The following is a 22620-nucleotide window of genomic DNA, read 5'->3' on the forward strand; positions in this document are numbered from 1 at the left end:
ATAAGTCAGATTTCTCTTTTTATGACCATTAATATTAAAAATGTAAATTCATATATATTGTGGTATATTTTCTAGCCTTTAGTGTTCCCCCATTAGAGTATTATTAGATGAAAAGTGATTTAATTTGGAGAAAATGGTTGATAAACACTTCAGAATTAGAGCTACTTTGTTTGCTGATGACAACTGCATCATTTATATTGTGTAAATCTAACTCGTCTAGTATAGTAATATAACAAAATCAGTAACCATTCAGCCTCGTTCCACAAGTCTTTACTGTTCAACTGTATTGTACACATGCATGAAGGATAAGGTGAAAAAATAACTATTATTCACAAAGGAAAATGTTTTACCATCATATTCAAGGGTACAAGATAAAACAAACAAGGAGCCAAATCTAAAAGCATGTCTAACACAATATGCAAACTAAATAAATAATGAAACATGTAGAGCGATGACAGAATCTGGGACAGCTGGAGGACACAGTGGTGAAGAGGAGCAGAGCTGGATGCTGTGAAGAGTTTCTCCAAGACTTGATTAAACCATGCTTCAACTGTAAAGGACAAGGAAAACAATTACACATAAAATATGAACGAAGATAAGACTTTTTTCCAAAAAAATAACCTTTGAGAAAAAAATGTCAACTGAATGAGCTGTGAACATTCTAATGCTGTCTATATAGGCTATGAATAACATTAGATGAAAATGACATTCTCCAGCGAAAAAAGGGTGTCTTTAGTTTGCTAACACTTTAGGTGCATATAACGTGTGTATAATTGTCTAGCCAACATTATTTTGACAATGTTGTCACTTTACTACCGACAAATATATCACATCGTACACTATGAGCAGAAACAGAGTGGAGTGTTAGCGTCAGTCTTACCTCTCAGGGACATCTTCCTGCTGGAAATGAACCGTGAACCCTCTGAGTTTCCAGCTTTTGTCTTGAGTGACTTCTCCAAAACTCGAAAACAAGCTTAGCATAGCTTAGCTTAGCCTTCCGGCTTCAAACATGTACCGCTCTGAATCTCTGACCGGCAAATAATGGGAACTTACTGCTTGTCCTTTCCTTGTTTTTACTGCACATCCCGGTATAGTTTAGCACCATAGAAAACAACCCTGTGTAACTTGTGTTGCGCCCCTGTAAAGGGGGTGATAGAAAAGAACGACACGCACACGATGTGACTCTGATCGATCCACTATCACAATGCATTTCTTTATCAACATGGTCAGTTTCACAAAATGCTTCACAACAGCATCACTTTGGTTAGTGACAACATTTGCAATAACTGACTATCATTTTACTCCTGAAGAAATACTCAAAATTACTCTTATAATTAAACAGAGAGATAAGTAGACTCAGTCATTAAATGATGTCATCAAAATATAACAGGATGTCTTTAAGCAAAAAATATGACTTTAAATGACATATAAAACAAAGTAATCAATGTAGACAGCATTTTAAACATTGCACCAAAAACTTTAACATAACATGCAATGTGCATGAAAAGAGTGACAATTATCTGCACCAGCACGAGTGCTGCTAGCAACAAGCTATGCTAAATAGAAGTTCACTTCCACAGCAACTTAATTCCAATGTCTGATTGAAACAACACATATTTTACTCTGCAGGTTTGTATAACATTTAAAATGCAAATACGTGATTAACCACGCTTAAACCTCTGTTCTTACCTGTAAAGGGGGTGATAGAAAAGAACTACACGCACACGATTTGACTCTGATCGATCCACTATCACAATGGACGAGCAAAAGCCACACGCTCCCCCACACAGGCTGAACCAGACATCCATAATCGAAAACCGATCTATATTTTAACCATACTATTTTCCAAAGTAAAGCTTACAGAATCAAAAGAAAACACATACAAATCACACAGTGCATTCTCCAAAACATTACAGAACACATTTTAACAACAGTTTATCGATAGAACACATTTTTACCCCATCTATTTTATAAATATCTTCCTCTTCTGCCTGGCAGGCTAAAGCAATGGATCACGCTTAAGCAATGGATCACTGATAATCTTAATCTGTAAATTATGACTCTTCATCTTCTATTGTGTCTTCATATATTATATTATGACTTCAAGCTACCTTTACTTAAATGTGTAAATATTGATTTAGCTCACATTTCCAGTTAAGTATTTATCATACCCAATTTCTTATAACCCTTACACTTGCAGGTCCGTGATGTATCTGCCAACTAATTCCTCTCGGGGATTTGTGTCTTTAGACAACTCACGCTGTCTGCCCATAGACGTGTCTGCTACTCTCGGAGAAACAATGGTGGCATTGGCGAGAGAGCAAGTGAGCGCAGGGCATTCTGGGAGTTGTCATTCGTGTACAAGAGCAATAAATGCACGTCACATGTCTACTACATAGATGACCTAGTTTTAATAGACATTCATCTTCTCAACGGTGGAGTGTCGCTTTAAAGAAATAATTCAATAGCCATGTATACTAAAGCAACATATACTTCCACAATTAGAGTGGCAACGATAATTAAGCCCAAAATAGGTTTTGAGAAAGAAAGATCTATTAAAAGATAAAGAGGGGAATATTATCTGCTCATATTCAGCCAACTTCAGAACTCATTGTACGGCGCTTCACAGTGCAGATGACCCAAAGCATACTAAAAGCAAAAGCAACCAAAGAGATTTATAAGGCAGATAAGTGGAATGTTATGCAATGGCCAAGTCAATCACCTGACCTGAATACGATCGAGCATGCATTTCACTTGCTGAAGACCAAACTGAAGGGAAAATGCCCCAAGAACGAGCAGGAACTGAAGACTGTTGCAGTAGAGGCCTGGCAGAGCATCACCAGAGATGATGTCTATGCCTTCCACACTTCAGACTGTAATTGACTGCAATGGACTTGCAACCAAGTATTACAGGGCGTCTACAAGTATAAACAAGTTAAATTTAAAACTTTTTACGACCTTTTAATACCACGTCTAAATGAAATTTACGACCAAACTTACAATGGAAATACATATCAAAAATATGTCGTACATTTTTTACGACATATGATGCAGCTAGCTTCGTGCGTGCTGGCAGGCACCGACCTCAACCAAGAATACTTGTTATTTCCAAGCCATTTGTGATTAAACTTGCACTTTCCCATGTTGTCGAGTGGTTAATCGATGCTGCCCGACACCTGTAGACGCTTTAGCATAAGTCATCAAAAGCTGCGCAGTAGGCTAGTGACCAGTTGAAGACGAGACCCAGACTCTATCAGCGGCAGTGATTGGGTCTCGTCTTTCACTTGTCACCCAACGGTGCGAACTACGTACCGTTACAGCCTCTGAACCAGCCCACAGACAACGCAACGGCTACCGGAAAAATAAAATATTCGAACTAGCAGAACAGATTGACATGACACAAGTATTTAAGACCCATGCGATCTGAATTTAAGACAATTTAATACTTTTTTATATATATATATATTTTTTTGGGGGGGCCTTTTTGCCTTTAATGATAGTATAGCGGAGAGAGACAGGAAACAGGAGGCAAAAGGATGGGGAATGACACGCAGGAAAGACCGCTTGGTGCGGGATTCTAACCAGGGTCACCTGCAGCGAGGACTACAGCCTCAGCATATGGGGCAGGTGCTCTACCAACTGAGCCACCACTGCCTTTTTAAGACTTTTTAAGGACCCATGGCCACTCTGTATTAAACAATGGAAGTTTGATTTATGATCGTTTAGTTTGTCCCATTACTTTTAGTCCCCTAAAAAGTGGGAGGCACATATAGAAAGTGTTGTAATTCCTACACCGTTCACTTGATCGGATGTAAATACCCTCAAATTTAAGCTGAAAGTTAGAGTTAAGGTGCAGTTAAAGTGCAGTTGAAGTAGGCCTGTCGCGATATTCAATAAATCAATTAATCGCACGATAATTAAAATTAGCTTGATCATTTTTCTGGCCGCGATAAATGCCATTTGCATGCTTTTTTGTTTTCCCCATCTCTCTCTCTCCCCCTCTGTCTCTCGGGTCCTAAAGTGTGTGAAATTTGATGTAGTTTGCATGCCAGGTGGCTAGGTGGCGCTGTGAAGCACTGCCATACAACAACACCAGGAGCGCACGCATGCGCTGAAACGTCCTTCTACTTCTCTCTAGTAGCGGCGAGTCGCCCACAGTCGAAAACCAAAACATTTGCCGTTTCTCAATACCCAAGTATGCCAGTATGTACTTGCTTACTTGGAAAGTACATACTTGAGAAGTACGACTGAAGAACATACTTGCCAAGCACGGGAGTACACGAGCATGATTCTTCAATTGGAACAGCAGTGTACTTCCTTGTTCTACTGTTTGAATGGCGGGTGGCGCGAAGCACTTAAGCCTCATTACCGCCACCTACAGTGTTGATGAATGAACATATATAATACTTTTAATAAATACATAAATTGTTGTTATTTTCACATTTTAAATATTTTATACACTATAAAATGTGTCCATTATATGTAAATACATATACAATGACAGTGCGACTTTCATATAAATCTAAAATTCAAAGTTACAATAAATGAAACATTAATATTAAACAAAAGTTCACACTGTCAGGTCAAAACGTTTGCATTAAAAACAAAACAACATGTCAACAACAAATCTATCGATCACACCAACTATGTAATGACGGAGCCGTCTGAACCAGCGGATCATTTCATCAGGACAGGCTCACCTCCGACAGCACCGCTGTCATACTATAAATACGTCATATCTTATTACACAAACCACATGTTTGGATTCTAAATGACTAATTTCTCGCCTCAAATGATTTCAAAACTTCGTTCCGGGACACAGAAATATGTTTATTTCAGGTTTATATTTGTATTTTATCCTGCTATGTTCCGCCGAAATGCATTCTGGGATATATGGCTTTTCCAAGTACGCTCAAGTCACCACCCGATGCATACTTGGTAAAATGGGCGGAGCGAGAACACTTCCGGGTATGAGAACCGTACTCGCTGCTCGCGTTCTTGAGAATTGGAACAGAACTTGGACTGAGGCTGATGACGTTTTCACAAGTACGGGAGTACGCAAGTATGGACAAGTACGCACAAGTATGGATATTGAGAAATGGCCATTGACTCGGCGTAATTGCTGAAATGACTCCTGGATAGGTATCAGAGCAGCTAAGGCGACTTGATGGATTCTAATCCACATGTTTGTTGTTGTTTGTCTGTACTGCACATGGATCTGACGTCAGCGTACAGGAGGATAGCCAGCATCGTGCCAGCGTGAGCAGCTCAGAAAACACTTTTGCGTTTTCAACCCTTTAGACGGGAACGTGACAGCGGAGCGTTTTTAAGATTTCCACTCTGGAGGGTGGGTTCATTTTTTGGTGTTTTTAAGTCGCCGTCTAAACCAAAGGCACATCTGGAGCGTTGCCGTGTAAAGCCAGAGTAACGATGAGTGAACCCTCATGTCAGTCACTTGTCAGTCGCATGGTGTGTGGGGAGGCGGGACTCCTGGCGTAGCCTACCACAGCAGAGTGCAGCTAATCAATTTTATTTATTGCTTTTGCTTGTTTGTTAATTTATTGTGTTCTAGTGTTAAATATTCTTTAAAAATAAAAGTTTATTTCTCTTTGAAAAGGTGTACCTGCATTATTATACAATTATCATTGTATTAGATGAAAATTATCTCAGTGTAAAAAACCAGGCCGCAGCCAACAAAACAATACAATGACCCCGGAGGATAACCAGGGGCCTCATTTATAAACGTTGCGTACGCACAAAAGAAGGCGTACGCCACTCTCTACGCAAACCGTGGGATTTATAAAAAGAGAACTTGACGGGAAAATGTGCGGTCCTCCACGCCAACTCTGACCCATGCGTACGCACATACCTGGGGTAAAGCGAAACTGCGCCACTGATGGCAGAAGAAAGAAACGGGAGAAATGTGTGAAACTGATCGTGTAAAATAAATTATAAGTTATATTACCTCTCATATATGAACAGTTTATTTGCAAGAAATGGATACAAACAATTAAATTTCTACAGCGAACAAACAAACTAACTCCCTGGAGTGCACACGGGAACCATATGATTTAGGACAATAGTAAGACAACAGAAGGGCAAATTATGTATTCACTGATATCAGGGTAATTCTCACACGTGTAGCAGATACCTAATCGATGGGCATATAAAGGAAGGTACTCACAATGCGTCATGGCGCACAATGCTTTAGCACTGTTAGAGGATATGGCAAACGGAAGGATACGGAGGGAGCGGAACTTCCGAGACGAGATCCACTGGCCAACAGTGATGAGTGGCTGATGAGCCGTTTCCGACTCCCACGAGCTGTCCTCTTGGATCTGTGTGCGGCATTGGGCCCATCCTTAGAGAGGAGCACCCACAGAAACCACGCCGTGCCAGTCCCGCTCCAAGTGCTCACAACACTCGGGTTTCTGGCGAGAGGTGTTGTGCCAATGTAGGTATCCCCGACAGAAAGTGTTTACCCTGGACAGGGAGGCGGAGGCGGAGAAACAGTGGTGTGCTTGCTTTCACCCAAGTAAATTAAAACTAAAAATTGCATTGTTTAATGATTTATTTTATGTATACACATACTAGTCTATAACCTCTGGTATTATGAACAGCTTTCTTCTATTCTAGCCCAAAATATATGGGGGGATACAAATTATGGCAGACAGGTAAACAGTCTGAAATAATGTGTTTCCCCCATATCTTTGCCAGAGGTTATAGAGTAGTATGTGAAGTATACATAAAATACATCATTAAACAATGCAATTGTTTTAATTTACTTGAGTGAAAGCAAGCGCACCACTGTTTCTCCGCCTCCGCGGCAACACTTTCTGTCGGGGATACCTACATTGGCGCGACACCTGCATTGGTGTCCCCCGAAACCTCCTTCACCACTTCACTCAGGAGGGATTCCCCGATGATCCCCGCCAGTTTTTCATCCAGCGGGGTGAGCTCCGGTTGGCCTGTTCCTCGCCCGTGGCACAGACGCTCTGCCTGTGTGACTCCAGGCGCTTTTTGGCGTCTACTTTAATGTCTGATCACTTTTTTTTCACCTCGGCCACACTCCGACCTTCTGAGGAAACAGCATTGACATTATCCGCCACATGCTGTACACTAGAACACCAAACAATAAAGCCTTCCTCTTCTCCACCTCCCCGACAAGTACTTCCACCTCGTGAAATTACGTTATTTGGCATTTCTCTCCGATTTCTGCATGATTTCAGTCATGAATCAATATTTATGAGGGGCGTTTCTCTGAATATTTATCGGCAAATATGGGCGTGGTATGACCCGCAAACAGGTGCGCCACATTTAGAGTGGATTGTGATTTATAAAGGGAAATCGGCGTAGGACGTGCGTGCGCACTGTTTTATAAATCAGGATATTTTTGTGCGTAAGCACTTTCTGTGCTTCGTGCGTACGCCAATTTTGACGTCGGTCCTACGCACAGTTTTCAGCCAGTACTGAAAATAATAAGAAATTAGACGCCCTTCTTTTAGGCAGGACGCCCTAAAGATGCCCTTTTTTTCCGGTAACCACCGAAACGGTGTTGTGATGAAGCGCGGGTAAAGACAGGCACGTGCTGGCCGTAGTTTTTGCTGCCAGCACGTGCTCGTTAGGTGTCCACCAGAGTGAAGTACAGTGATCTGGATGAAATGCCGTCTTCATTTGTGTAGCGCTTGTGTTATGTCCTCCACCCCCGTCGTAAACTAAAGCTCAACCTCATTCGCACTGCACACACACGCTTGGACGCGAACAGCCACTCGAGAGAACAAGCCGGTGACGCGCGCACCATCATCTGAGAGCGCAGGGAGCCTCCTCAACCTCCGTGGTCGTGAACTTTACGTGTTTGTGACACTTCGACTTTTTTTGAACTCCCCGAGACTCTTCTCTCTCTCTCTCTCTTTGAGAAGTTAACTAAAAAGATCAGCTCATCTGATGCATCTGTTATTCCCTTAATTACAGCGCTAAAGCGTCTTCTAAAGAAAGAATGAGACCACGGAGTAAAAACAATGAAAAGTGCGCACTTGAGAATCTGTCAACAGTTTACTACCTGTATTTCATCGCGATTGTACTCGATCCTCGTCATAGAAATCATCATGTACGTCTCATATATGAATGTGGGGATGAAACTGCGCACAGAGAAATTATATATTCCATCCATACGAAGGGTCCGCTTACAGTGGCGCACAATGCAGGAGAGAGAAGAGCAGAGTCAGCAGGGGCAGTGCGCAGAAAAAAAAGGCCCGCACCAGATGAGGGGCACCCTCAATAATTGCAATGCCTTGACTTTAATGATGTGAGTACACACAGTCCCAGCCATAACAACAAAATTATATTGAAAAAGTTATAAAATAAAATAAATGTTACAAAATTGGCCCAAAAATTAATTTCGGTTTTTCAGGGTTTTTTTCCCCCATTTTGAGTTACTTGCCCTTACGTCACCATAATGGTCCTTCAAAAAGCCTCAAAATGCCCCAATTTTTTTCAAACCTTATTTTTGAGTGCATTTACAGTCTGGACCAGTGAACTCAGTTTGAAGACAATTTGAGACAATTGAAGAGGAAAGAAAAACAGTAAGAATGGACAATTGTTAGAGAGGACAGAATTGAAGAGGACAGGAACACAGAGGCAGGGTCAATTGGAGGTCTATTTCAGGTGATTTTCAAAAACTTTCAAGGGCCTTGAATTTTATATACTGTATATATATACTGTACTTATGCAGTACATGGTCATGTAGAGGTGAGACATGCAGGACTGCTGAGACAGTAAAGACACACAGAGACTTCACAAGAACCAACAGTTTGATCAACAGTTTAATCAAAATGTCATTTGTTTGTCATCAAATACTACATTTACTACATGTAAGTATTGTTGATCATTTTGAGTGTATATTAGGGCTGCAACTAATGATTATTTTGACAATCGATTAATCTGTCGATTATTTTTTCTATTAATCGGATAAAAAGGAAAAAAACACAATTTGATTCCACAACGTCACATTATAAACCTTTATTCAGTTAATTATCGTCAAATGTACCTTTTTTCGGTAAATTTATGTCCGTTTTGACGACTTTGGTCGTACATTTTTCTCTCTGCAAATGTTGTTCTCTGCTGTGTCCGCCGCCTTCTTCCAGAATCACGTCACATGAGCTTTACGAGGCTTTGGTTGGTTTACTGCCCCACATTAGGGGGGAAGCTACTGTACGTGTTATAACGTAGACCCAACGATTATTGAATTAGTTGTTGCAGCCCTAATATATATAGCACGGTGGAAATGTGACTTCAGATGATCAGGTGATTTTTACAGGATGACACACCCTGAACGAGCTTTTTTCTCAGCCTCTTCACGGGCTTTTTTCTCATGCTCCATCTGTATCCTTTCTTTTTCCTTTTTCTTTTCCTGTTCCTGTTCTTCCTTCATCTTCCTTCTCTCCTCGTCCATACGTTCTTTCATATTTCTCTCACATTCTTGAATTTTCCTCTCCATCTCCTCCCTCATCGCCCACATCCTTCTTGCCTCCTCCTGCTGCTCTCTTCTCTCAGTCTCTCTCTTTGCCTCCATTTCTCTGTTAAATTCATTCATCTTTCTCTCATTGTCTTCTTGAATTTTCCTCTCCATCTCCCTCACGCTTTTTACCTTCTCCTCCTCCTTTCTTCTCTCCGTCTCTCTCTTTGCCTCCATTTCTCTGTTAAATTCTATCATCTTTTTCTCATAGTCTTCTTGAATTTTCCTCAACATCTCCTCCTTGTCTTTACGCATCTCCTGTTTTTCCTCTAGGAGGCGTCGTTTCTCCTCCTCGATCGCCCTCGTTCTCTCTTCCTCTATCTTTACTCTCTCCTTCCTTCTCTCCTCTTCCATCTCCTCCCTCATCCTTTTTGCCTCCTCCTCCTGCTTTCTTCTCTCCATCTCTCTCTTTGCTCTCTCCTCTTCCATCGCCTCCCTCATCCTTTTTGCCTCCTCCTCCTGGTTTCTTCTCGCCATCTCTCTCTTTACTCTCTCCTTCCTTCTCTCCTCTTCCATCTCCTCCCTCATCCTTTTTGCCTCCTCCTCCTGCTCTCTTCTCTCCGTCTCTCTCTTTGCCTCCATTTCTTTGTAAAATTCTTTCATCTTTTTCTCATATTCTTCTTGAATTCTCCTCTCCATCTCCTCCTTCTCTTTACGTATCTCCTCCTGTTCTTTCTCCAGGATGCATCGTTTCTCCTCCTCCATCACCCTCTCAGCCTCCTGGAACATCTCATTGGTGTAGTGGCTTCCTCCGTTCTTTTCCACGATGTTTCTGATCTTCTTCAGCAGCTCAGTGACCTGAGCACGGCCCTCACAGTCCTTCAGCTTGTTGTTGAAGACGTGGTACTCGCCGTTACACCTGGCCACCAGCTGTTTCAGTTCTTCACTTTCCAACAAGTACTCCTGGATGGGAGTTTCAAGAAGGTCACCATGAGTGAAGAGAACCATGCTGTATCTGTTGGCAGCCTGACCAAAAAGTGCCTGAATCTTCTGCACCACCTGCATTTCTTCATCAGTGAACCTGCCCAGTCGGATGACCACCAGGAAGATGTGAGGACCTGGTGAGGAGAAGTTGATGCAAAGATTTAAGGAATTCTTTGTACGTTCGTCATCAAACCTGGTGTCAAACAGACCCGGGGTGTCAATGACAGCAACCTTCTGTCCATCAACTGAAGCTTTTTCCTTGCCACAGTTTAAGGTTACAGACATGGCACTGAACTTAGACCAAAAACCTTCTCTTCCCAGGATGGTGTTTCCTGTGGCACTCTTCCCAACACCAGTCTTCCCCAGCAACACAATCCTCATCACCTCATCATTTCTTATGTTCTCTGTGAAGAAGAAGAACAAACAACATTAGGGCTGCAACGATGAGTTGACGTAATCAATTACGTACATACACATATGTATATGTATACAATAGAATAGAAATCCTTTATTGTCATTATACACAGTACAATGAGATGTATACATATATATATATATATATATATATACATACAGTATATCTATCTATCTTTTAACTGTGGGTGATTGCGACCTCTGCTGGTGCTCTTTATTTATGCAGGGTAAAATTTTTCCACAATATGCATTCACACACTCAGTTAAAATAATTATAGTCTACTTCTCCTTCTCCCAAACAACCAGCTGTTATAGCTTCACTTACTAAAAGTAAATGTACTACATTCTGGTGTATAACCAGAACGGTATAATATGTATGAAAATATTTATGTTATTTATGTTTTTACGCGTCACTTTCGCTTCCGGTATGTCCGCCGTGATATTGATAATTAAGAAACGAAAAAAGTAATTTGCAAAAACCGAAATCGGGCCGTTTATTTGAATTTGTTTTGAACCAAAAACGAGAAAACGGCGAAACAAGCGTGGCATTTCCGTTTCTCGTTCATTGGTTTAAATGAAAAAACAAACGATGAAAACATACACAGACCCACATAATACAAACACAGATTGTCTGAGAACAAAGAGTGAAAACAGTGACTCACCTTTGCTGCGGCTCATGTTGACGTCTGGTCCTGTAACAGAGCTGAAGAATGAAGAATGTGTTCGACCTCAGCGTCTTTTAAAGCTCTCAGCCACACCCCGACTGTCAAACTGAAAGTAAAAGTCAAAATCCTTGATCTCGTGTCCCAGTAGAGACAGTGAGGTCGTTCACAGAGGGAGGTTGAATAACATCCTAAATTTGTTTTTGCTTCATATAACAAAATAATCGTTAAAATATGTGAAGGAAATAATTTTTTTTATTCACAGATTTGAGAAACATCGCTCATGAACTAAACAACTCACTCAAAAACAGAAAAGCAATTTCAAATGAAAAAAAGTAATCTAAATTATTAATTTTAGTCATTTTCATTAATTAATATTCACAAAATTGAGATACATTTATCTCATTAAATCAGAGAAATTAAGTGTTCCTCTTGCACAGAAAGTTAAGGTATAGTCTTCTGTAAAGGACAATAAAATATATCTAATCTGATATGGATCGGAAAATTTAAATCAGTCATATGAACATTTGAACGTCCTCACCTTGACAAACTGCTTGTACAGCTCTCTGACCTCCTTCAGCTTCTGGCTCTGCATCACTCTGGCCTGCTGCAGGATTTTCTGCTGCTGCCAGAACAGATTCTGTCCAGACAAACACAGTTTTCTCATCATAAGAAATTGATAAATCGATTATTATTTTCATTTATTCACAAAACGGAGATTAATTTATCCTGTTAAATCACAGAAAGTGACTCACCTTTGCTGCTGCTCATGTTGACGTCTGGTCCTGTAACAGAGCTGAAGACTGAATGAAGAATGTGTTCAACCTCAGCATCTTTTAAAGCTCTCAGCCACATCCTGACTGTCAAACTGAAAGTAAACGTCAAGCTCCTTAATCTAATCTGACCTCTAATCTATACAATACCATATACCTTTATTGTCCCATTGGGGAAATTCCCAGTGACAACCAGGTATTATTTACACAGCACAAACTTACTTGTACTGAAAGTTTGAGAAGAAATCTCAGCAGCAAATATACATCTGCATCATTTGAATGCTGGAGGATTTTTCCTCTTTCGTCAAATATTTGTACGATTATAATCTATAACCACTGGACTAGCTTCTGTCATACTCAACATTTAAGCCTGTGGTGTTCTTCTGCACACGTCAGCAGTAGTATCCCACCTCACCCTTGGGTGGTGGTACAAGTCTGGACACAGGGAATACAGCAGGGGAGTCTGGGTGTCGGCTGGGTCGAGGGTTGCCAGGTCAAGGCTCGGTTGACTTTCCTTGGCTTCTTCTGTTGTCAAAACTTTTTTATTTTTAATACTTAATACTCCACCTACTGTAGGGGCAGAAGTTCAGTTTGTGCATGCGCTGTCCACGCAACACACCAACACACTTTTTGCACACGGTTTCAAACTCTGGACTACACCTTGATGCAATTTGCGTCATAACCAGGGCCTTTACTCTCTGCTGAGTCCCCAAGACTCCCCGCACCCATGGGGCACGAAGAAGAGATTTTGGTCGTCATGTCTGTAGATTCTCCTCCTCCCATGAGCTAAGTGCTATGTGCTACAACCTGGCTAACAATAATAATGCTAACTAAAGCTGACCTCGCAGCCACTGCCCTTAGCCATTTTGCTAGCCTGGCAAACCAGAACCACAGTAGATCAATATGTTTGGTGTGGGCACCCACAGTTAGCAGGGCTCAATTCAAGGGGCAATCGGAGCAATAAAGAAGGCGACGTAGTCAGAGCGACAGAATGGGCAAGTGTTCAGCTTCACCAAAGAATGTTAGTTGTAAATTTACATCTAGCAGAGACCACACACAGAACAGTCGCAACTCTGTCGTCATTATGTTAAGCCCGCCCACCGACTCTATACACGATATGATTGGTCAACCCAGAGTTTGGAGTTTGTAGAACCCTGGCTGCAAATAAAATTTGCTACCGCTAGGGTACGTCTAGGCTACCATCTTGTTTCATTTATTTTATAACAATTTATAAAACGTTCTGATTTGTTTGGTGATCATTTGGCGTCATTTTAATTGTAAACAAAACATTGTAATTTGATTGGAGACCGTGTCAAGACATCACACACAGTAATAACCAGTTTTATTTGGCTGAGGGGCCTCTTTCAGATACCAGGGGTGAATATGATGAGGGCTCCTATTAAGATATATCACATAACCTAACTAGGGCTCCTTGTAAAGTCTGCCTCAGCCCTCCCTCCCTCCCTCCCTCCCTCCCTCAGCATTTACAAGAAATTGCAGCACTTCTTCTAAACTGCAGGAACTTTATGACGGAGCATTTCTAAAAAAACAAAACAGCACAGTTCTTTGCCCACTGCCAGATTAATGAGTGGCAGAGGCACAATGTGCAATTCATATCTGAAGAATGACTTTATGTCACTGATAAACTGTCCTCCACAACAGCAAACTGAAGTTTGTGTCACTTTTAAAACCAAGAAGTTAATGGAGATTAAATTAAATTGGAGAAATCTTTTCATGAATAAAAGCGTGTGCAGCTTTATATCTACATATAGCTCACATTGCAGGATAAAGACTAAAATCATCCAGAAATTATTCAGAAGTTATACGAGATCCCTTTCCTTTTTTATTATGCAGTCTGCAGGAGGACACGATGCTTGGTCACCACCTGGATCGACTGTGACAGACGAACACGTGACGCAGCTCGTCACTTGTGCAGCATGTTGTAAATCTGCACAGAGTCGTTGTGGTACTTGCTCTCGCTGTGTTTCTTCAGACTGTCCGTCTTAAACACCCGGGAGCCTCTGATCAGACCCAGTTTGTGGAACTGTTTGTCGGCGTAGAGGCGACACGCGTGGCACCACATCACATCTCGGGTCGGCGAGTAGCGGAGGAACGGGAAAGTGGCGAGCCAGGACTTGACGTATCGAAGATGCGGACGTTTGGGCTCGGACAGGAGCGCGTGAAACTGCGGCAGCGGAGACGAGGAGACGTCTTTCGCCATTTCTGCTTCTTCATCGTTGTCATGGAGATTGTCCTGAGTAGGAGACAGAGGCTTCATCCCTGTGGACGGACACACACACACACACACACACATCCCCACAGAGAGTTCACAAGGTTGTCAATTCCCCCGTTTTCCATTAAACACAGGTAAACCCTGGTAAATTCCATCACTTCTGTAGGAGCAGTGACATGATGCATTCAAAGACCCTGGTAAATTTCATCACTTCTATAGGAGCAACGACATGATGTATTTAATGACCATGGTAAATTTCATCACTTCTATAGGAGCAGCTACATGATGCATTCAAAAACCCTGGTAAATTGAATAACTTTTATAGGAGCAGCTACATGATGCATTCAAAGACCCTGGTAAATTTCATCACTTCTATAAGAGCAGCTACATGATGCATTCAATGAGCCCGGTAAATTGAATAACTTTTATAGGAGCAGCTACATGATGCATTTAATGACCCTGGTAAATTTCATCACTTCTATAGGAGCAGCTACATGATGCATTCAAAGACCCTGCTAAATTTCATCACTTCTATAGGAGCAGCTACATGATGCATTCAAAGACCCTGGTAAATTGAATTACTTCTATAGGAGCAGCTACATGATGCATTCAATGACCCGGGTAAATTTAAACACTTCTGTAGGAGCAACTACATGATGCAATCAATAAACCTGGTAAATTGAATCACTTCTGCAAGAGCAGAGACATGATGGGTTCAAAGACCCTGGTCAATTTAAACACTTTCCTATGGTCCACAGTGTGTTGATTTTAATGGAGGAGCTACACGAAGCATTCAAGGACCCTGGTAAATTTGATTAATGGGGTGTAATCATGGATTTCAGTGTGAAAGCACTAAACCTTGCACTAACCATTGCTAATCAATCACTGGTCTTAGTTTTTTTCTTGTTGCTTAGCAACCAACTTCTTCCTGTTTGCAGTAGAACAGTGAATGTGAAGTGTGGTAGTTGCTGGACAGTTTGTTTTTATTCTGACAAAGATAAGTACTAATGTGGGCGGAGACTCGGTCAACAATAAAACCTCCCGCGTCTCTCACGTCTTCTGCTTCTAATAACTTGTGACTTACACTCAGTTCCCTCCTCCTCCTCAGCCGCAGCCATGTTGGGGACGGGTGAGGTCAGTGCGTCCTGCTCTCGTCCTGTCAGATACAACAGCTGCTCCTCCAGCTCCTCGATCCTCTTCCGCATTTTGACACAGTTCACACACAGGGGCGAAGAGGACGAGGGACAGTCACACGTCCGTCTCTGTGTCCGTCTCTGTGACGGGGCTGTGGACCTGCTGCTGGCCTCCAGAGAAGCCTCCAGAGCGTCCCTGAAGAAGTCCTGGAGACACCAGTTTGCCTCAGTTAGAGGGCCAGTGTGCAAAATGCAGGTAAAATTCATTATATTATATAATTATTAGGGCTGTCAAAAGATTAAAAATTTTAATCAGATTAATCAAAGGGTAGCTGTGAATTAATCACGGTTAATCAGGATTAATTACCATTCGTAAATATGCCAAAAAAATTCTAATTTTCTCTTTATATTGTTGTAGGAACGGAGAGATAAATAAAGTATGAGAAAATATAAATGTAAAGAACAATAAAATACTGTAAATAACTTGTAAAAACCTTACTTAGTAAAAAATAAATATTACATTGTAAAAAACCCACATTATAAGACAATAGAAATAAATAGAAAAAATAAAATGCTGTAAATAACTTTAAAAAAAAAAAAACTATACATGTACACTGTAAATAACTCACATTATAAACAAAATATAAAGTATAGAAGTTAAAGTGATAGTTCGGAATTTTGGACATAAGACCTATTTTCCAACTCAGTCGGTGTGATGGAGACGTCTGGAGACGTTTTCAAGAAATTTCATTCAGTTCTTCTAGTTGCAGAGTTCGCTGATGCTATGGCTAGCGCAAGTCAATGATACAAGTTAGCATGGCATTAAAAACACTCATACCGACTCCACAGTGCACCCGAGGTAAATCAATTGTAACGGCAGACTATCGATGTACATATCTGTGTTGATAGAATGTTTAAAATAAAACCAACATTGCAATTTGAAGGATTTATGTCTCAGCAGCAGCAGCAGCGCGTCATACTTCCGGCAGCGGCGGACTGGTTACGCTGCCGGAAGAAAAATGTTCACAAGCTTCACAAGCCCTTTGTTGTTGATCGTGTATGTAAATTCCTATGCTAGAAAAACACCTTGAACGCACCAGTTACATGCCTGCAGTTAACGAGTAACGTGTGGATCAATAATATGGAGAGCACACATTTGAAAGCACTGCAGAAAGATGTAGATGTTGTCCTACATTTCTTCTCAACCAAAGGCTGCCTTTCTGTCGTGTTTCCACGTTCTCTCCTCATTATTGATCCACACACGTCACTTGCAGCTGCAGTAACACTGGTGCATTCAAGGTGTTTTTCTAGCACAGGAATTAACATACACGCCACGCAGCCCATTAATCGTTTTTCTTCGATTCTAATGTTTTTATGATCGCGAGAAGCCAAAATCATGGTCACTCTATGCATTACGGTGAAACGCAGTAACAACGGGTAAATGGACATTACTATGGGGTATATGGAGCGGGGGTTGGGACGACGGTGCATGACAATAGGTGATAAGTGGTGACAGTATGGCTGTGGATAGTAAGTTAGATCGACACTCCCCTGGAAGCAGTGGGTGTGTGTGTTTACCTGGGTCTCATTCACATGTAAATGACCAGGCACAAAACCGAGCATTCTGAAAAAGGCTGTTTTGGCAGAGTTATTGAACTGCTATTGTGCTTCATCCTTATGATATTTTGACGAAAGCATGACACAGACATGTTCATTCATTAGGGCATCAGGAACTAGTTTAACTTGGGGTAATAGGGTATATATGGGCTCTTTAAGGAATAATTTTCATGAATTTTTGAAATTCATGAAATCAGGAAATGATCCATTTGCCCTGATGCACTTTGCCAGTGAGCTGACTTTCTTCCCAAAAACAAAAAGTATCTCGGAATGACTTGAAATTTAACATCATTCCAGTCGGCATCGCCCTGAACAAGAATCTGTTGAAAATACTTGCTAACCGCTTAAGGAATAATTTTCATGATTTTTTGAAATTGAGGAAATGATTAATTTGCCCTGATGCACTTTGACAGTGAGCCGACTTTCTTCTCAAAAACAAATCTCGGAATGACTTGAAATATACCATCATAATAGTCGCCCCACACAGTCACAGTAATATGGAAGCAAATTTGTGCCATTATTCAAATTAAAATGAATAATGGCAAAGCAGATGGCAAAGCAGAAATGCTTTTTCATTTTCAAAATGGAGCTGAATTTTTTGACCCATAAACAAAATGAATAATCAATATTTCAAAATGCATTTTCATTTTCAAATTCAAGAGTGCTCATTCTGTGACTTAATTAAAACTATAAAGAAAATAACATTTAAGATTTAATTTTCAAAATATCCTCCAGCAAAAAGGTAACAAAATTCAATTTGAAATGTCAAATTTGAAAATTAAAATGCATTAGGTGAAATGCTTTTTCATTTTCAAAATGTAGCTGCATTTTTTGACTCATAAATAAAATTAATAATCAATATTCCAAACTGCATTTTAATTTTCAACTTCAAAACTGCTTATTCTGTGCCTTAATTAAAAGACAAAGCAAACGGAGAAATGTTTTTTCGTTTTTTAATTTAAATAATGGCACAAATTTGCTTCCATACAGTAACAGTTCAGCTGTTGAGGCCGCTGTCCTACCATGAAGTCGATGCGCGTCCTCGTCTCAGTCGGACGTCGATCCTGGTCACCGTTGGTGGGTTTACGCTGCAGAGCTGACAGCAGAGCTCTGGCTTCTCTCCAGGGACGGAGGACCGGACCGGCCTGATGTCCAGCACCTGAAACACAGGGAAATACATTTGTCATAAAACTGGGAAAGTGGAATGACCAACATACATTTGCCACTGTTGCTAAAATATCAATATTAATATCAATAATGCACCATAAATGATTATCATGTGTGTATGTGAGCATCAAAAGCACAAAAAATTATAATTTTGCCCTTCAAACTTTGCTTTTATTAGCAAAACTGTTTTCAGCTGTGCTAACATCATTGCACAAGGGTTTTCTAATCATCCAATAGCCTTCTAACGCCATTAGCAAACACAATGTACCATTAGAACACTGGAAATGGGCCTCTATACACCTATGTTCATATTACATTAAAAACCAGACGTTTGCAGCTAGAATAGTCGTTTACCACATTAAAAATGTATAGAGTTTATTTCTGATTCAATTAATGTTATATTTAATGAAAAAATTTGACTTTCCTTCAAAAATAAGGACATTTCTAAATGACCCCAAACTTTTGAACGGTGGTGTATACATTTTTCTGGTGATGTTGATGTAAATCACACCTTTTACAGCGTCCGCTTCCTTGTGACTCGGCTCATGTGAGGGTCTGGCGTCCGTCGGCCATCGTTGCTTCTGGTCTGTCGCCACCGGTGACGGTGGGAAACCCTTGACCTCTGCTGCGCTGCTGCGTCTGTCGCCGTGACCCAGGTGCAGCGACGGAGCCCAGTCCAGATCAGACTCCAGCATCTCATACGCTGGTTTACCTGAGAACACGCGACACACAAGAGAAGAGAATCACAAGACAGAAAAGTACTTTGTGGTACTCTGAGTGTGTACTTACTGCCTCAACACTTGTTTTAAATGACCTTTTAAAAAAAAGAGAACTTTTCACTTTCACTGTAGTGTTTTTGAGTACTTGTGGTACTTTCCAGTCTAAGTGTATCTTTTACAGTAGTAGTGCTAACACTTCTGGTAAGTGAAGAGCTTTATTCACAAAAAATAAAAAAAAAGTACTTGTAAAAATGTTATATTTACTTTTACTGAAGTACTCAGAGTATTCTTGGTGTTTTACTTTTGGCACTTTAAGTGAAGGACATGGAGGAGGAGTACTTTTTACCTTTACTGTTTCACCACTATATTTTACAGCCTAGTCTCAGTACTTCTGGTACTTTAAGTGACGTATTTTTACTTGCAAAAGAGTACCATTTATTTGTACTGTAATACTCAGTCCTTAACTGAAATTTCCAGAGGTACTCTTTCACTTGTAATAGAGTATTTTACAGTAGTACTCTCAGTACTTCTAGAGTTTTTAAGTGATGAGCTTTAAATAAAAAACACAACTTTATTGTAGTACTTCAAGTACTTCTGGTATTTTAAGTGAGGGACCTTTACTTGCAAAACAGTGCTTTTTACTTTCACTGTAGTAGTAGTACTTAAGGCTACTTCTGGTATTGCAGAGAGTGGCTTTACTATTAACGGTGTACTTTTTTTACTTTGAATGTAGTGGTTCAAGTACTCTTGGTACTTTGACTTTTAACTTTTACAGAAGTTACCTGTTAAAGCAATGGAACTTTAAAGTAGGGCCACAGTGTTTGGTGCTTTTTACAGAAGTACTTGTGCACTACAAGTACTTCAAGTACTTTTGTGCCACATGTACCTGCTGAAGCCTGTGGTGCGTTCACTGACCGGACAGGAAGTGTCTGGAACACACTCTCATGGAGGACGGGATGTGGTCGAAGGAGATGTTGCTGTGGCGGACGGCGGCCACCCAGGCCGCCCTCCTCCGCCGCGTCAGCTCCGAGACCTCCGCGCCCTCGTTCATCCTCCAGGCGGGGAAACAGTGGAAGGTGAGCTGGTTGGGGAGTTTCCTCCCGCGGTGATCATGTGACCCGTTGCGGCAGCTTCGTATGCAGCAGAATCTCCCGCCCATGGCGAAAGTTAAACCAACGCAAAAACAGCAACAGCTGGAGGACGAAAAACAAAACAAACCGCGACGAACAGCAATGGCTGCCGAGCAGCTCCCGGAGGACGTCACGTGTCCAAACAAACGTCCACACGATCACGACAATGTCACCTTGCGACACATGCTCACATCACCATGGCAACAAAACCACGACGGTGGCTGAAAATCGATTAAAACAACATGTAAGAAATATCACTGGAGACGCTTTAGGAGCGAGTTTTAAACGAGTTACTGCGGAGTGTAATGCCACTTCCTGTTTCCGCCGAATGCGGGCGGAAGTTGCACCTCTGGTTAAAACAATTCCTCTAAAGTAAATACCGCCACCTTGTGTACAAGAGTGAAACATCATGTTCAAATACTCGTCACTATCTTGACAATTTTGAGTAGTTATTTATTTACCTGTGTTATTTTGTCCTTTACCCCGCAACAAATTCCTACATAACTTATTATTATTAAATATCCTTGACTGCAGTAATGTTTGTTATTTTATTGTTTATACAAAAGTCCTCAGAGTTCAATTAACTGGTTTAATTTAATTTGATTTGAAAATCTGACATCTGACAATGTAATATGCGATTATGATGCTAATTAAAATAATTTGGGGAAAAAAATGTTAGCAGAGGATGGTTTCGATCCATCGACCTCTGGGTTATGGGCCCAGCACGCTTCCGCTGCGCCACTCTGCTGGGCAACACATAGGGTGGACTACGGTGTCACATTAATTATGTATTTTTATTTCAATAAGGACAGGTTTCTGACAACCAAAAGGACGTTTTATTATTAAAAAAAAAAAAAAAAAATGTTTTTTACCCTGTTTCACCCCGATCAACTTTCATGTTGATTTTCACCTCTGTTGCAATATTGCATGTATTCATTCACCCTTAATTTTAATTCTGATGTTTAAAGTCAAATACTAAACTGGGATTTTAGTCAGCATTGGTGAGATTTCGGAATTAAAGTCATAATTTGGAGAAAAAGTCAATATATATATATGTATACTATATATACATTTAAAGGTGACATATGTAAGAATGTGGCCAAAAACGGTTACTACATTCAAATTCAAAATACAGAGGTAATACTTCTGTATAATAGGTTTTGTTTTCTGACGTAACTGGCAACCCATGGTTGCTCGGCAGCTGAGACTCTACTGACTGCAATGATTGGTAGGTGGCGCCACATGCCAAAACCTGATTTGCAGTCTGAAAAAGTTTTTTTTTAATGCAAATATTTTGTCTGTACAGTTGTTGTTGGTGCGTTCAGTTTGTTATATGAACATTATTCCTGAGTCTGTGACATTAGGAGGATTTTATGGCCAGTTGCTTTAGATTTATAACATAGTGCACCTGTAAAGTCTGAATTCTGAAGATTAAAGTCAGAATTCAGGGAGTAAAAAGAGAATCCTGACATTAAAAATCAGGATTCTGAAATTCTGAGATTTTTAAGTCAGAATTCTGAAGATTAAAGTCAGAATTTAAGCCAGAATTCCACCATGTGGTCGGACGTTAAGATACAGAATAGGTTTAGAATTCTGAGAGAAATGGTTTCAGCTCTTCTTCAACAGAACATGGTGTTAACTTTGCAAATTATGTCCTTGTTTATAGAGAAAATAGATGAAAATAATGCAGGACATTTGAGTGGACGCCAGCGTGACTGACAGACGTTCACGAGCTTCTGTTTCTCGGTCAAATCACGAATCTCAGGGCTTCAGAACGTATGAGACATGAAACCTGACCTCAAACAGAAGAGGAAACCATCGCTGCTTTTCACAATTTATTAACAAAATGATAAAATAAATAAATACAAATTGATCAAATGCTCCTAATATCAACTCCTCCCCATGTTCCCTACAGTATTTTCCTAAACACTGCATACAAAGAATTCATCACAGAAGAGGCTCAATACAGAGGTAAGAATCCCACCAGACCAGTCACAATGTCAGGCCAGAACAGAAGACACATCTGGAACAGAAGTCAAAAAAATAAACACATTCCTTTCCAAAATCATTATGAAAAAATACAAACAATTATACAAATATTCAGATTGTGTAATTACCAATTTACACATTATTCAGCACGCCAGGTGAACTTGTTTTCTTTATTCATATCGCTACAATGCATCTCACCAAATGGAAGATTAAAAAAAAAAAAAAGACTTCTTTTAATTTGTATTCTTTTCTTTTTTTGTCCTTTTTTTTTTTGCACTCGACACCCCTCCCACCCCCCCACCCCCCAAATGGAATCAGCCGTGGATGAGGTAAGAAGCTTCAGGT

At 40.6% G+C, this 22620-nt stretch overlaps 2 protein-coding genes across 2 annotated transcripts; both read right to left on the minus strand.

Moving 5' to 3' along the window:
* Window positions 1–8885: 8885 nt before the first annotated feature.
* On the minus strand, window positions 8886–11572 carry LOC310931309 (uncharacterized protein). The gene is made up of 2 exons (XM_083894435.1): window positions 11515–11572; window positions 8886–10842 (listed from the first exon to the last, which is right to left on the minus strand). Exons 1-2 carry the CDS (start codon window positions 11528–11530, stop codon window positions 9311–9313), a joined length of 1548 nt encoding a protein of 515 aa, XP_083750561.1. The 5' UTR covers window positions 11531–11572; the 3' UTR covers window positions 8886–9310.
* A 2251-nt stretch (window positions 11573–13823) lies between these two features.
* On the minus strand, window positions 13824–20571 carry LOC310930822 (uncharacterized protein). The gene is made up of 5 exons (XM_083893874.1): window positions 20072–20571; window positions 18949–19149; window positions 18293–18429; window positions 15605–15860; window positions 13824–14567 (listed from the first exon to the last, which is right to left on the minus strand). The coding sequence occupies exons 1-5, from the start codon at window positions 20313–20315 to the stop codon at window positions 14212–14214; spliced, it is 1194 nt and encodes a 397-aa protein (XP_083750000.1). The 5' UTR covers window positions 20316–20571; the 3' UTR covers window positions 13824–14211.
* Window positions 20572–22620: the final 2049 nt, after the last annotated feature.

Source organism: Microchirus variegatus (genome assembly GCF_963457635.1).
Source record: "Microchirus variegatus genome assembly, chromosome: 8".
Classification (NCBI taxonomy): domain Eukaryota; kingdom Metazoa; phylum Chordata; class Actinopteri; order Pleuronectiformes; family Soleidae; genus Microchirus; species Microchirus variegatus.